The sequence below is a fragment of the Argopecten irradians genome, chromosome 2 (assembly GCF_041381155.1).
Source record: "Argopecten irradians isolate NY chromosome 2, Ai_NY, whole genome shotgun sequence".
NCBI classification, from domain to species: Eukaryota; Metazoa; Mollusca; class Bivalvia; order Pectinida; family Pectinidae; genus Argopecten; species Argopecten irradians.
The window spans coordinates 52006284-52024120 of record NC_091135.1 but is presented as its reverse complement, the minus strand read 5'-3'; the positions used below and the strand labels follow the sequence as shown (position 1 = coordinate 52024120).

At 35.6% G+C, this 17837-nt stretch overlaps 1 protein-coding gene across 1 annotated transcript; it reads right to left on the bottom strand.

The window, feature by feature from the left end:
* Positions 1–326: 326 nt before the first annotated feature.
* LOC138315878 (N-acetylgalactosamine-6-sulfatase-like) lies at positions 327–17691 on the bottom strand. Its single transcript, XM_069257191.1, has 14 exons — positions 17545–17691; positions 14165–14288; positions 10423–10497; positions 10088–10190; positions 9343–9486; positions 8796–8862; positions 8386–8513; positions 6883–7019; positions 6475–6578; positions 5900–6036; positions 5396–5498; positions 5121–5239; positions 4166–4283; positions 327–3750 (listed from the first exon to the last, which is right to left on the bottom strand). Exons 1-14 carry the CDS (start codon positions 17647–17649, stop codon positions 3664–3666), a joined length of 1551 nt encoding a protein of 516 aa, XP_069113292.1. The 5' UTR covers positions 17650–17691; the 3' UTR covers positions 327–3663.
* Positions 17692–17837: the final 146 nt, after the last annotated feature.

Below are 17837 nucleotides of genomic sequence, written 5' to 3'. Positions count from 1 at the left end.
TTGATAGTGACATAATTACTGTGAGAGAAAAAAACATCATTCCTAAACACTGTTCACCTGCCATTAACAGGAAGGTATTGATTGTGACATAATTACTGTGAGAGAAAAAAACATCATTCCTAAACACTGTTCAATCTCCATATAACCTGCCATTAACAGGAAGGTATTGATAGTGACATAATTACTGTGAGAGAAAAAAACATCATTCCTAAACACTGTTCAATCTCCATATAACCTGCCATTAACAGGAAGTATTGATAGGACATAATTACTGTGAGAGAAAAAAAAACATCATCTATAAATCCGATGATGTGTGGTGGAAAAAAATAATGTATGCTCTGAAAAATATGAGGTCAGAATCAACAACTTTCTGCAAGGGCAAAGAACTCTGTAACATGCAAATATAAAATATGGCACCATGATATTATATACAAGTTAAACTGAATAGCTGGGCAAAGAAAACCAGTCTAAATGTGTTCATTGGCCTTCCAAAAGTTATTACATATCAAAACGACTGTCTAGTTCTGTTTACGTTTTCCAGTTTTGATCATCGAAATGATGGAAAAGTCCCATGTAAATTTAACACATTTCAAAAATAACTCTTTGAAGTGAGGCTGCGTGGAAATGCCAACACGGACATAGCAAACAAGGAGGATATTATAGGACTTTTAGCTCGCCTATTCGAAGAATAGGGGGAGCTAATGTTGTCACCCCGGCGTCCCATTTCACGTTAAAGTTTTTGAGCAAGTTTCTGTTTCGTTAATTGTTTAAGCTTAATAGGCGAGCTTTGCTGTTCTCCAACAGCTCTTGTTATAATAAAAATTAAATTCCGCACATGCAGAGCAATTTTGACAGGAAATGCTATTTTTCTATTTCATCAGAAATGATATTGGATATATTACATGTAACACCATTTTTACCGACATTAGCCTTCCCACGCCCAACTATTCACTTTAAAAGGAATAAGTTATCATATAATCTAGGACACTAAAGCTTCAAATATAAGTAATGTAAAGATGGTCATATTTTTGCCATTTGTGAAAACTATCAATAATATCAAAATTGAATTATAACCAAACAGCAAGAGAAAACCCTCAAAACAAATTTATTCCTAACATTCGTTAAGACAAAAGTGTTGAACATATACAAATACAATAAAATTTATATCTAATTGAATTGTAAAACATATATATCGTAGTAAAAATAGAGTATCTTGTTCATAAGTTAAAGCACTTTTAGCTTGCATATAGATTTAAAGATGACCTTGACTTAAAGCCAGACTTCATCTGTCATGATAAATAAACTCAGTACCATCACGTTCATCAATATTAAAATTTTAACAATAAACATATATGCATTTGTTTATAGTATTTTGACATTGAAATTGATGATGGCTAACTTCTGTTTAAAAAAAATTCTGTACTATTCCAGCAGGTACACAACGTCTGTTAAACGTCGTAGCAACGTTAGATTTTGGTCATGACGTCAGTAACCTTTATACAACGACAAAATCTGACGTGTAGGCAACATCTAATTTGACATCATAATGTCAGATTTTAGTCACTGTTCAATTAAGTTTGATATATTTTATTTAAAAAAATGCACTTATATAGTTCATATTGATCACAGAAGGTCTTTATGTCAGAAAATATACCTGTACATTTACAACATCATGTCAAACCCTGACGTCTAAAAACTTTCACATCCAACTTGTATCTGACCAAATCCAAAAAGTCAAGTGCCTGCTGGGATCTGGTGCAAAGACAATTGTTTTGGCATAAAAGGCCAGTATGTTAAAATTTGAAGAAGAAAAAAAGAAAGAAAGTATAGTGCAATCAATGGTATCTATTATCAATTGATTGTGGGTGAGATTGTACCATGAACAACATGTAAAAATTAGACAGACCAAAAGACATTTTCATCTGTGTTCATTGGTTGAATACTCTGAAAAATTTTATCACTATTTTGCTTTAAATGTTTGAAGTCACCTTCACAAGAAATATTATAAAATTTGCACCTGATTGACCTTGACAAACATCTATACAGCAGTGGGTTTGGGTTTTATTAGTTTAATGTCTTATTAACAGCCAGGGTCATGTAAGAATGTGCCAGTTCTGTTAGTGGAGGATAGCCAGAGTACTCCGAAAAAAAACCCACTTACCAGTAGTCAGTACCTGGCAGCTGCCCAACATGGGATTCAAATTCGCGACCCATGGGTGGAGGACTTTTGGTAATATGTCGAGACATCTTAACCACTCGGTCCCCATACAGCAGTGGATATTATGGTCCAGACAACAAATAATACAACCAGGAGAACAGTGCCAATGCCAGTACAGGAATAGGGGTAATTTCCCAACCCGTGATTCTTAATACATGTATGCTATAGTTACCAAGATACACCTTAATATATAATCTGCTGAGTGGAAAGTCCCTGTGAAAATCATTTGTTTGTGTTTTACATTCTATCATTCATATGTAAGTGAAATAGGCCTCAACTTCCTGTTTGAAGATGGAAGACTACTTGGCCACTATCCCTTTGATGATGAAAAGGTATGGCACTAGTTGAGTTCGCCATAATAAATTTAAGAAGATATCAAAGAAAATAGGAATGTTCCATTCAATTTTGGAGAAAAAATCCTATTGTAAATGAATGTATGAAAATATATTTACACATGTCAACTTCTTATATTGGATAGGTTGAAATCTGAATCAATTTGAAGCAGCCCAGAAATTCACGTATATGCACAATGAGGTAAATTACACATGGAACCAAAGGTTTAGAGATTTCTAAAGAAAATGTGGAAATCACTTGCTCTCAAAATTGAAACCAATTTAGAAATTCTCTTACACAAATCATTATAGAAACATAACACATGTACACAATTCAGTAAGCTGACTCAAAAATCAATGCATCTACAAAATTCTATATGGCATTTATCGAAGCCAATTTTATCTGCGATATCTACCCGTAGTACATATAGGGTATATGTCACCTAAAGTCAAAGTTTATGAGAACTCTGTTACACTGCATTACATACAGAGCACCTTTCACCTAATGAAGGGACAATTCATCACCACAACCAAGAATTCCGCACTACCGGTACATTATTTTAAATTTTTCAAACTAAGGGGAGATAATCTAGTACCTATACATCTATTAGCATTCCGCTGAGAAATTTCTATACAAAAGCTTAGTGGCCAGAATAAGACCATGATGCTGACATTCCACATTAACAAAACCCTGAGACTTTAATGTCGATCTCTTAATGCAACATACACAAGTCTCTATCACAGTTCATATTTTAAAAAGTTATTATAAATAAACATAAACTTTATACACAATGAATACATAATAAAGTTTGATAACTTGTGCCCAATCCAGTTATAAATTTCAGATACACTAAAACATGTTTACATCAAATGTAATACCTACATCATTTCATTCAGATCCTGTTCCTCTTTACTATGGAGAAAGGTAAAATCCAGTTTCTTCTATTCTAAATGAGTTTTATGTTGCATTAATGAAATATTTTTAGAAGGAGATTATTGTCTGCTAGATACTGAGATTCTGCTCCATAAGAAATATCAGAATCCCCTACATTGTGTCCAGACTACAGGATCTATGTAATATCTTGTGATATCACAGCATTCTTTGATGATTCCCTAATGAGGCCATGTACACTTGTAAGGTTTTGAGGCAGGTGGTGTCAAACACTTGTTTAACCTTTCACAACCAGGAGGTGACCAGTTCTAGAAACATAAAAGAAATAACAGTAAAATAGATTATTTTAATTCATGTCATGCTTCAGAGTTTACCACTGATCCACTAGCATTCCAATGGTCATTAACCCTTACTTTAATCTTAAAATTCACAAGGGTGAGAACATGTACATAAGGCCTGCATCATGCTTGAATGGCGGATACCCGAATTCAATCAAAGTGAAAAAGTTTTTAAGAAGCTAGCACTTTCAATAAAAACTCTCAATAAAACTAAAGCTTATATTGGTCCTGCAGCATATACATACCATCAAGATGGTAAATGTATTATTAAAATTTAAACCATTGAACAAATGCAAATCCGTTAATGGTTACTTTCATTAACTTCTGAAAGACTTACCTATTTTTGATATACACACATGATACAAGCAATGACCTTTGACCTTACCATAACAGCTTCATCACACATGTTTAACTGTGGTGTGCCTGGTACTAGATGCTTGATATGTGTTGCTACAGCAGACTGTATCTCTGGCATCACACTCCGGTACTCCTCTGAATTAGGTCTGAAGTTCAAATTATCATCTTTTATTATTCAGAGTTTTCTCCTCAGAATTAATATTACATATGTGTCAATGAGAAAATTTTGTTTTGAAATCAATTGTGTTACTCTATAAGACAATTAAATGATTTCACAATTAATATACTTCATATATGTAAATCCCTCGCATCCAGTATCATGCAACACTACTATTTTCTCTTCAGTGTAATAGGAAAGCAGTATATGAGTGTGTGGCCCACATGATGTTAGATGTGGGGTACTGTACATGTGACTGTCACTCGGCGATAGTTGCTTTGACCCCTTCATGGTTTTTTTTTTTATATAAAACATTCAATTTGGAATTTGTTTGAACTTCTTTGTTGAATATTATAATAATTATACAGTATGGCAAAAGTGAAGGTACATAGAAGACGAATATGTTTGAGTGAGAGAAAGTTATGTGATGCACGATTGGTACATTAGTAACTGTCAGATAACTTTACGCTTTATACAAAACTATACACTACACACAATAAATGATACGATTAATATTATTGTGTTGTGTTTATTGTCGGAGGATGAGGTATTGGAGAGAAAGGATGTAAGGACAGACACAACTTTATTTCCTCAGATAGCACTAGCATAACAGTAGATCATTACTATGGCTGAAAATCCATTTCATAGAGTTACTTCCCTTGCATGTATCTATTATGACATTATTATTTTGTGAGTAAAACTGATGTTGTGTTCGCAAACACATGGCATCACAATCACTACCTATCTGTAAGGGCAGTTAACTGTAATACTGTATGCAATTACAGAACATCAGATAAAATCTATACAAAATGAAAAAATAAATTACTTGATGAAGTATTTCTCGCCTGGGTCTCTGTTGATATCAAACAGTAATGGCGGGTCATGCTGAGTCTGGTCATGTGTTGTGACATTCTGTATCTCCTGTCCTGGACAAAAGTTCACTCCCTATGAAAACAAATGACAACACTTAATAGGACATTAAGATGATTCCAGGTATAAGACAGCAAAAAGAAATCTTTAGTGATGAACAGAAACGTTTAGCAGTATCAACCTGTGTCCAGATCACTTAAACTGATATTTATGATGTATATACATACTGACCCTGTTAAATTCTTGTATAGAGTTTGTCCACGTCCAAAGATGAGCCTTATATTGACCCAGACGCACTGCCATTAATGTATTTCCTCGGTAATAAAACAGTGGCCTGAAATATAACATCACATATATGTATGTATACCCTGTATTAAACCTAAGAGATCCCAGAGGGATCTTGGTGCCCTCCATAGAATAACCTATGTCAGTCAATGGAAAAAGTATATTTTCCCTCTTCATTTCAAATAGGGTGAATACACATAGGGAAACTTCACAACTTCTGTAATCCGTTCAGTCACTAGTACCGTGGTAGGAGAAGTTTTAACATGAGGACTCACACTTTGTCATATTTGAAACCTGCCCATGTGTATGAGAAAAGAAGTTTAGCGAGAAAGTAGATTTCTAGTATAGAGCATTCTTTTCATTGTTGGCTAATCAGAAAAAACATGCTTGTCTTAGAAAATAATAAGAACATGATATTCCTTGATACATGGATTTAGAGATACAAGTTACCTTTGAACTCCAGTGTTTTGGAATAGTGTATCCTTGAGACTGATTCCATCAATAATTCGGTCAGAAGGAGGTTTGAGTCCAAGGAAGTCTAGTATAGTAGGAAATAGGTCCATTAGAGATCCTACCTGATGAGATACCTGTCAAATGTACAAGTTTTATTGTTTATTCCACACACGCATTATCTGCATATCAAGAATTCTATCATCAGCAACACATGAAAAATTCTACAGATTTATCATCAACATATATCACCTGATGGCATACAAGTCAAAATATAAACAACAGGTATATCACTTTTCCACCTGGCCTAGACACACCTGTTCATTTTCTAATGCTTAGTATTACCAACTCTCCATTGTTTTTGACAATTTTATTTCAAATATGTAATCTGATTAATCCCAATGGTTCATTATAAAGAGGTACTGTTTCAGTACCATGTAAAGAAATGAAACGAAAATTGTTATTTGATACACATATGACCCTAGTTTTGATACTTTATCTCAGATGGCCTTACAGCATTAACACTTACAGACTGAATGAAGATATAGGACATCTAGCTTGTGATTGGTCCTTACCTGGCCCGACGAGATCTTTCCCGGCCACCATGCTATAGCAGGTTCTCTCATACCACCCTCGAAGGTTGTCTCCTTTCCACAAAGATATGGACCATTACTACCCCCTGTTTGGAAATACGTTTAAAGTAGAAAGTAGAAAGATAAATAAAATGGCGCCCATTAGGGTGCCATGAACATTTTTCTTTCTGATTTAGTAGTATGTAAGTCAACACAATTAATTAATGTATCTTGCAGCATAGTCTAGTCCATTTTTCACTTCCCATAGAAATACGAATCACCAAGGTCAAACATCATACAACTATCATAAACAACATTTATCTTAGAGGAAGATGACATAAACAATAAATTTATCCAATGTTTTAAATCTCCTAAACAACAACTTATCTACCTGACAATTTTAACATTTACCTGATGTTTTTGCATATGTTGCTGCTCCATTGTCAGAGGAGAAGAATACAAATGTGTTCTTATCAAGCCCAAGAGTAACCAAAGTTTTCAGGATTTCCCCCACAGCATAGTCAAGTTCTCGAACTGCATCGCCATATCTGGTCAGAAAACAACAGTTCATATTCAAACCAATATCCTAATCTACAATTCTGATACCTCAAGGCCTTTATCATAATACATACATTCTAACTAAGTCAAATATGTCTCATGTGTGGGATATTTATCATAGACTTTCCAGTTCTCTAGGCCTCTTAGTTATTGAAAAGAAGTACATTGCGTACCACTACTTCAATGATTTTAGCCAATTTGACCCTTGTGGCCTTGAATGAAAGTCAAGGTCATCTATTTAAACGAACATGCAATTGATAGCCTTTCATCCAATCATGCTACAGGCCCAAAATCAGATCTCTAGTTATTGACAAGAAATCATTTAAAGATTTTAGCCCATTTGAACAAATTTGGTAGCTTTTCCCACCATGCTAAAGTTTCTATATCAGTGTACTGTGCCTTTCCGTTATTGAAGATGAACTTATTTGAATGAAATACCGTATTTTCTCTAATGAGGGCGCCGGGGCAGGGTAAATGGCTAAGGGGGCGCCGTTATTTGAGACCATTTTTAGATGTTTTTTTCTGAAACAGACTACAGTACTCTTGCTTTTAGTTTCGTATTTTTCTGAAACTTACTATAACCAACTTACGTTTTGAAGTCAAGTAAGTATTGAAATTACATAATTATGACAAAATGTATGCACCAGAAGTATTAAACATTGGTTAAATAAGTCTGTTTCATAAAATTTTGGCATTTCATGCTAGCCTGTTTGTTTAACATGCGTACACAAAATGGCGGACGGTTCTTTCGATCGCTACTTTCGTTTTGTGGCAGATGGGAAATACCGACAAGAGCACACAATAAAATGCTTAGAAATGATAACATTCCTGTTATTTTGGAACCTTTATCATACATATACAGTAAGTATTCATAAAACCTGTATAGACATCGCTAAAATGTTGTTGCCAGTTATTCTTCATCCATTCACGTGTGTGGAGCATTCAAGTGACACATTTTGTTTTGAACATGGCGTTCTCGCTGTTTCTATGTGTAAACACTTGGCAAAGATGTCCTAAGTTGCCCAATGCAATAAATTTATAGCTGATCGGATATCTGTTAAGCATCAGATTGATGTGAAACAGTATTATATTAGCGTCTACAAAGACAAATCGTCACAATCTGGCAAAAAAATTGTATGAAATTAGTTGATTTTTTTCAGCAAAAAAACTGGGGGCACCCTTATTAGAGGACAATAATAGGGACAATATGGAATTTACACATGTGCAGTTGACAGCTGATGAAGGATCATGGATGGCGACAGACCAAGTACAACGACTTTACATATACTACAACTACCATTTAATTAGACTTTAAAAACAGAAAAAACAGAACTAAACAGGTTTAACATTACTTACAGACCACGCTGGCTGGTGTTATAGAACTTCTCAGACACATACAAGGGCTCATGTGTGGCATCGGGAGTCCAGTACAAATAAAATGGCTGCTTCTTTAAATGTTGTTGTTTAATAAACTGAATAGCTTCCTGCAAAGATAACATATGTGATACTTACTTAGATACCACAAAGGTAGCCTATTAAACTTGTAACAGGAAAATATAATACATAAGACAGTACTCAAAGCCTGGTCATGATAACTCCCATATATTCAACTGAACCCCAAAAAGAGGGAAGAATGATAACTCCCATATATTCAACTGAACCCGAAAAAGAGGGAAGAATGTAGAAGTATCAGTATTTGCTTTAAATAATTAACACACCAATAAAATGTCTGATGAGACCTAGTACCAGAGCTTGGTCATACCTACATCTAAGTATAACATGGTCAGGTTAGATAATCCAGTCCTTTTGTCAATCTGAAACTCTTCATAGTATCTGTAATGTAAAGGTTTTCATTTCTTATAAGGTATCAGTTATCGTAACTAGTAACAATGTGACATATCAGTACCCATAACATATATTTTGATGTCAGAGTCACTACTCATGAGGTTACAATATTTATGCACCAAGTTAATAAGTACCTCAAATAATAATCAGGGTCATCGTAAGTATCAAATCAAGTAGTGTTAATAACTAAGACCACCATACAGAATCAAGTAGTATCAAGGTCACACAACGAAATCTGGTGATGTCAAGGTCACCAGAATTCCAGAATTCAGAATTCAGCAGAATAATTTTGTTAACGTCACATTCCCTTAATGTCAAGCACAGTCATACTACATAAACACTACCTAACCATGTTAGTTATGTCAAGATCATCATCCAAAGGTACCAGTCTTAGAATAAAAGTCACAATATAAATCATGCAAAATGAAGGTTGTCTGAAGACTGTTTTCCGACAGTCTAAGTACAAACCTGCCAGCCATGACAGCATCCCGGTAGACTGGAATATTAGGAGTATTGACATCATTGTACGGCCCAAAGTGACAATTCGGGGAACCAAACCATTCATCAAAGCCATGTCGTAGGGGATGATACTGAGGTTGCTGACCTAGATGCCTTGAACAAAGATTGTAGCTTTATTGAAAAAGATCAAGATATTTCCATGAAGCAATGAAAATAATTAACTTCTGATGTTTTTGATACCAGATATTGGTTTTGATTTAAAATTTCCAAATTAAACATGAGTTAAAATAAACAAAACTCTGCATCAAAGAAATTAAGCCTATACATTTTACCGGTATACATGATTTACAATGATCATGGACATTCAATCTCACAATTCTAATGAAAAGTCTGTGACAAAGACTGATTTTTAAATTTCAAGATTGCTTAGGCAACAAGTGATCATTGACCATTTTGCTTTACAATTGTTCAAAATGTTGAACACACACACAAGGATTCTGTGATAACAACATGTGAAGCTTCTGCTTTTGGGTATTTTCTTTAGGTGCAGTTCAAACTCCAAAGTTTTTCATTTTTTCTCCTACAGCTTTGTTGCCAGTGACCACTCCAAGGGTAAAAACTATAGAATGAGGTGACCATAAAGCCTCATAGATATAAAGCATTGGGACAGAGATTCTTTGAAGGGGAGACAAGCGAAATGGAAATTTGTCTAAGTTAGGTGACAACCTCAATATCAAAAGCTGAAGTTTCTTACCATTTACCAACAAGTTTAGTGTGGTATCCCGACTGTTTAAGAAGTTCTGGCAGAAGTATCTCAGAGTCAGGAATTCCTCCCATTATGTCTTGGGGTGTGTATGCTGGAAATTGAAAGGAAATAGTGAATAAAAATATAAATATTAAACATTAACTCTCTGCATAAAATAAAGATGAATACTCAACCTAGATCCAGGCATATGTCATCCAGTGCAAATAAGTTTAATTGACTGTTGGGTTTCAAAGATGTATACAACAAGTAACAACAACCACAACTGTATAAACAGTCCCTTTCTCAAAGTTCAAGAAAACTTCAACATTACGTTGCTGACTTACCATTTCTAGCATGGGCATTAGTGGAGTAGAACCCATTTCTGATAGGAAGTCTTCCTGTCATCATGGCTGCACGAGCTAGAACAAAGTTATCAGGGTGATAAGTCATCAATGCTTACAACTGTCATCATGGCTGCACGAGCTATAACAAAGTTAGTAGGGTAATAAGTCATCAATGCTTACAACTGTCATCATGGCTGCACGAGCTAGAACAAAGTTAGCAGGGTAATAAGTCATCAATGCTTACAACTGTCATCATGGCTGCACGAGCTATAACAAAGTTAGTAGGGTAATAAGTCATCAATGCTTACATGAGCTATAACAAAGTTAGCAGGGTAATAAGTCATCAATGCTTACAACTGTCACCATGGCTGCACGAGCTAGAACAAAGTACGCAGGGTAATAAGTCATCAATGCTTACAACTGTCATCATGGCTGCATGAGCTAGAACAAAGTTAACAGGGTAATAAGTCATCAATGCTTACAACTGTCATCATGGCTGCACGAGCTAGAACAAAGTTAGCAGGGTAATAAGTCATCAATGCTTACAACTGTCATCATGGCTGCACGAGCTATAACAAAGTTAGTAGGGTAATAAGTCATCAATGCTTACATGAGCTATAACAAAGTTAGCAGGGTAATAAGTCATCAATGCTTACAACTGTCACCATGGCTGCACGAGCTAGAACAAAGTACGCAGGGTAATAAGTCATCAATGCTTACAACTGTCATCATGGCTGCACGAGCTAGAACAAAATTAGCGCGGTAATAAGTCATCAATGCTTACAACTATCATCATGGCTGCACGAGCTATAACAAAGTTAGAGGGGTAATAAGTCATCAATGCTTACAACTGTCATCATGGCTGCACGAGCTATAACAAAGTTAGCAGGGTAATAAGTCATCAATGCTTACATGAGCTATAACAAAGTTAGCAGGGTAATAAGTCATCAATGCTTACAACTGTCACCATGGCTGCACGAGCTAGAACAAAGTACGCAGGGTAATAAGTCATCAATGCTTACAACTGTCACCATGGCTGCATGAGCTAGAACAAAGTACGCAGGGTAATAAGTCATCAATGCTTACAACTGTCATCATGGCTGCATGAGCTAGAACAAAGTTAACAGAGTAATAAGTCATCAATGCTTACAACTGTCATCATGGCTGCACGAGCTAGAACAAAGTTAGCGCGGTAATAAGTCATCAATGCTTACAACTGTCATCATGGCTGCACGACCTATAACAAAGTTAGTAGGGTAATAAGTCATCAATGCTTACATGAGCTATAACAAAGTTAGCAGGGTAATAAGTCATCAATGCTTACAACTGTCACCATGGCTGCACGAGCTAGAACAAAGTACGCAGCGTAAGTCATCAATGCTTACAACTGTCATCATGGCTGCACTAGCTAGAACAAAATTAGCGCGGTAATAAGTCATCAATGCTTACAACTGTCACCATGGCTGCACGAGCTATAACAAAGTTAGCGGGATAATAAGTCATCAATGCTTACAATGTCATCATGGCTGCATGAGCTATAACAAAGTTAGCAGGGTAATAAGTCATCAATGCTTACAACTGTCACCATGGCTGCACGAGCTATAACAAAGTTAGCGGGGTAATAAGTCACCAATGCTTACAACTGTTGAACATAAGATAGGGAGTTTTCCTGTCATCATGGCTGCATGAGCTATAACAAAGTTAGCAGGGTAATAAGTCATCAATGCTTACATGAGCTATAACAAAGTTAGCAGGGTAATAAGTCATCAATGCTTACAACTGTCATCATGGCTGCACGAGCTAGAACAAAGTTAACAGAGTAATAAGTCATCAATGCTTACAACTGTCATCATGGCTGCATGAGCTATAACAAAGTTAGCAGGGTAATAAGTCATCAATGCTTACAACTGTCACCATGGCTGCACGAGCTAGAACAAAGTACGCAGCGTAAGTCATCAATGCTTACAACTGTCATCATGGCTGCACGACCTTTAACAAAGTTAGCAGGGAAATAAGTCATCAATGCTTACAACTGTCATCATGGCTACACGAGCTATTACAAAGTTAGCGGGGTAATAAGTCATCGATGCTTACAACTGTCATCATGGCTGCACGAGCTATAACAAAGTTAGCGGGATAATAAGTCATCATGGCTGCATGAGCTATAACAAAGTTAGCAGGGTAATAAGTCATCAATGCTTATAACTGTCATCATGGCTGCATGAGCTAGAACAAAGTTAGCGGGGTAATAAGTCATCAAGTCATGGCTGCACGACCTTTAAGAAAGTTAGCAAGGAAATAAGTCATCATGGCTGTACAAGCTATAACAAAGTTAATAGGGTAATAGGTCATTAATGCTTACACAAGCTATAACAAAGTAAGCAGGGTAATAAGTCATCAATGCTTACAACTGTCATCATGGCTGCATGACCTTTAACAAAGTTAGCAGGGAAATAAGTCATCATGGCTGTAAGAGCTAGAACAAAGTTAGCAGGGTTATAAGACATCATGGCTGCAAGAGCTATAACAAAGTTTACGGGGTAATAAGTCATCAATGCTTACAACTGTCATCATGGCTGCACGACCTTTAACAAAGTTAGCAGGAAAATAAGTCATCATGGCTGTAAGAGCTATAACAAAATTAACGGGGTGATAAGTCTTCATGGCTGCATGACCTTTAAGAAAGTAAGCAGGGAAATAAGTCATCATGGCTGTACAAGCTATAACAAAGTTAATGGGGTTATAAGTCATTAATGCTTACACAAGCTATAACAAAGTAAGCATGGTAATAAGTCATCAATGCCTACAACTGTCATCATGTCACGAGCTAGAACAAAATTAGTAGGGTAATAAGTCATCATGGCTGCACAAGCTATAACAAAGTTAGCGGGGTAATAAGTCATCAATGCTTACAACTGTCATCATGGCTGCACGAGCTAAAACAAAACTAGCGGGATAATAAGTCATCAATGCTTACAACTGTCATCATGGCTGCACGACCTTTAACAAAGTTAGCAGGGAAATAAGTCATCATGGCTGTAAGAGCTATAACAAAATTAACGGGGTGATAAGTCTTCATGGCTGCACGACCTTTAAGAAAGTAAGCAGGGAAATAAGTCATCATGGCTGTACAAGCTATAACAAAGTTAACGGGGTTATAAGTCATTAATGCTTACACAAGCTATAACAAAGTAAGCAGGGTAATAAGTCATCAATGCCTACAACTGTCATCATGTCACGAGCTAGAACAAAATTAGTAGGGTAATAAGTCATCATGGCTGCACAAGCTATAACAAAGTTAGCGGGGTAATAAGTCATCAATGCTTACAACTGTCATCATGGCTGCACGAGCTAAAACAAAACTAGCGGGGTAATAAGTCATCAATGCTTACAACTGTCATCATGGCTGCACGACTTTTAACAAAGTTAGCAGGGTAATAAGTCATCATGGCTGCAAGAGCTATAACAAAATTAGCAGGGGAATAAGTCATCAATGCTTACAACTGTCATCATGGCTGCATGAGCTATAACAAAGTTAGTAGGGTAATAAGTCATCATGGCTGCACGAGCTATAACAAATTTAGTGGGATAATAAGTCATCAATGCTTACAACTGTGGAACATAATATTATTTACTGGCTTGATTACAAATGTCTACATGATATTACCAGAACCAAATACAAGTTCAGATATATAATTATTCTGTATGTATACATATATTTGTATTATGCAGGTATACTTACATGGTGAGCACAGAGGATTTGCGGAATAGAAGTCTGTTAACAGCATTCCTTCACTAGCCATCCTGTCCAGGTTTGGTGTCTCCTTGCTGGGCTCACCAAACACTCCAAGGTCTCCCCATCCCATCTGTTCAAATAACAGAATGCTATTACCAGTTCGTTAAAATTAAACCACTTCCTATAGTCAACAAAATCCGTTTGATATCCATATGTTACAGAAATAGGCAAATTGTGGTTTTAGGTGACAGTTTGCAGTATTCAATCTGTCGGTCACAAAATCTGCCTATATATTAGGCCTTCTATTTTTTTTTTAAAGATATTGTATCGGCAGGATTAATTAATTTCATTTAAGCAAAATTTAATAATATAGTATTAAGCATGCTTGGCTTGTGAACAACAAGATTTTATATAACACAACTGATTTTATAGTATGATGTTTATATCTTCGTGTAGTTTCGTAGGTTAATTGTTGTGGTGTGTATAGATGTAGAACTCCAACACAGATTCAGTGGATGGTACGATACGTTTATTGGAGTCTTAGGAATCAACTCTGTACAGAGATTATTGGCGAGTTAATATAGCAGTACATCGGGATATGTCAATATTTGGGTATGAAAGCCAATACCTGGAACAGTTGACCCAACGTAGATGCTGTATTACATAGGGAAACATGTTTACTCATTAGAACTTATCATGTATCATAAAATAAACAAGGACATAGTCATTCAGATCCCCCGCCAATGGAGATATCAAAGCTGAAGTAAGTTTGATTGTAGAGACTTATGTGTATGAAAAAAAAACAGGAAAAAGGAAGTTGAGCTAAAGAAAGATGGAGTATAATTCAAGTAGAGTGGGGCTGCAATTGTTGAATCAGGTATACAGCCTTGACATTAATTTATATTAAGACTATATACACAAAGATGGGTGGAGTTTTGCAAAGTAACATTTACCATTTACCATGATATTTTCAGCAATGTTTCCATGGTAACGGAAAAAGTGCAAAAAATGAAAACCTGAAAATAGCAAAAGGTACTACTAGACCATAAAAAGAAAGTGTCTATGAAGTTTCGTGGAAATATCTCTGCTGGTTTTAGAGTTATGCTCCGGAAATGAACCTGCTACAAAAATATGATATTTTCAGCAATGTTTCTATGGTTACAGAAAAAAGCACAAAAAGTGAAAACCTAAAAATAGCAAAAGGCACTACTAGACCATAAGAACAATGTGTCTATGAAGTTTCATGGAAATATCTCTGCTGGTTTTAGAGTTGTGCTCCGGAAACGATTCTTACACAAAAATCTGCCATTTTCAGCAATGTTTCCATGGTTACAGAAAAAAGTACAAAAAGTGAAAACCTTAAAATAGCAAAAGGCACTACTAGACCATAAGACCAATGTGTCTATGAAGTTTCGTGGAAATATCTCTTCTGGTTTTAGAGTTATGCTCCGGAAACGAACCTGGTACAAAAATCTGCTATTTTCAGCAATGTTTCCATGGTTACAGAAAAAAGTACAAAACGTGAAAACCTTAAAATAGCAAAAGGCACTACTAGACCATAAGACCAATGTGTGTATGAAGTTTCGTGGAAATATCTCTACTGGTTTTAGAGTTATGCTCCGGAAACCATTCGTACGGACGGACGGACGGACGGACGGACGGACGGACGGACGGACGACGGACGGACGGACGACGGACGGACGGACGGACGGACGGACGGACGGACGGACGGACGGACAGTTATATATATTACACCACATTCGTCACCATGTTATACATTATATCAAATTAGATATAATTTGATATAATAAATTATAAAATTTCTAAAATTCTTATCATTGATCATTATACTATATAAGCTATATTTTTCTTTTTTCATTATGCAGTATGTATATATATTATTTATTTACTCATTATCAAATCACATTTTTATGTCCGGAGGTCTGAAGAAAAATAATAAAAATTTATAATAAATGTGTAGCTACCATGCATATAAGACATATATTTGCCTATATGTATGTACCTCATTTTGATTCTTGCTAGGCCCATATATAGCTACATTGTATATCATGCAGTACATGTATACTTTTGCTCACATATATATGTAGCGGGGTTGTATTTTATTAAATTTAACATATATTGTTTGGTATATGCGTTTTGTATATCTGCGAATATGATGTCATGTGTAACCAATTTTTATTGGTTATGTATATTTGGTATGCTTTCTGGCCGCTTGACTGACCAGACAATGACCAGACGTTTGGAATGGTGGTCAGAGAGAGAGGTATGTCAAATCTATTTGTATTAACCTGCTTATATCTATCATTTTCTCCATTTCTCTAATGTCATGTATCTCCTCGGCGTGTCGTTTTTACAATCAGTATAATTATTATTATGTTTACGTTTTTTGATAAAAATAATGTTTATGTGTACGCGGGTTACCCGAGTGGTCGCAATTATACCGGCCGTTCTGATTGTATTTTTATTCATTTACTATTCCAGGTGTTGTGAACGCATTAGTCAAACACTAGTTAGCGTTGTGGCTGGGTCACTTTCTTGAATGCCTTCTGCCACACAGAGATGATTATTATGTTTTTAATATATTTGCTAATTGTGTGTGTCCATTGCGATGGTGACAATGTACTTGCCTTAGCCATATATTATTACGTTATCGTTAGCTTTAGTAAATTATAGTGGTATAGCGCATCGTCTATCCCTAGACCGGATGTTTTTAGTGTGTAACTTATTTCCTGTTGATTGTACATATTTAAATAATCTTAAATGTCAGATCTTTTAGTTTGTCTTGTTTGTGTGATGTATCGCCTGATGTAATGTTATCGTAACGTTAGTAATGTTTGTGTTGTTGCAGGGTATATTTTCCTGTCATAAATATAATAAACACTACTCCTGAACTTGACGAGTTGGGTCATCTTTCTAACCCATACACCATCCGTTTCAATAATGTACACTGCCCTCCAAAATTTCTGTTACACATGCATTTTTACATATATACATAAAGTAAAGACAAATGTAAATCTTGTTAATACAGACATCAGTATATCATTTATCTTCTCTAACTTATTAGAGTTTTCACATAGATAAACTGTCTGCAACTTACTTTTACATATGCAAACAGAACTTTTGGAGGGCTAGATGCCTCTTCTATTTCATCAGGATATTGGAAATAGGCATATTAGGGTATATCAGAAACATACAATGCATATGTAATCTTAATGAGCACATATAAACATGGACATTTATTTTGTTTTGTTGTAGGCCTATATAAGTATTGTCAAAATGGTCAATGTCAGAATGTGATTTTCTGATGTTTCTGATGATAACCATTGTCTGTGGTTTTGTTATATCCTGTAAATTCTGAAACTCACATCGTCCATCAACATGACTATGAAATTTGGTATTTCTTTTGTGTGACCGCCGTTCGCGGATAATGCAGCAAATAGCAACACGATGCACATAATACACCGGTCCATGATACCGCTGGCAGGACTGCAGGCCTAGATGACTACAAATAACAAATCACATGGCTGAAATCACATGACTAATCATGTGATCATACGGATAGTAAGGTCCGTAAAGGGTGACAATCAAATTTCGTTGAATGGATTTTAAGAAATAATGCTTCAAAGAAATACAAGTAATTTTTTGTCATTTTATTACA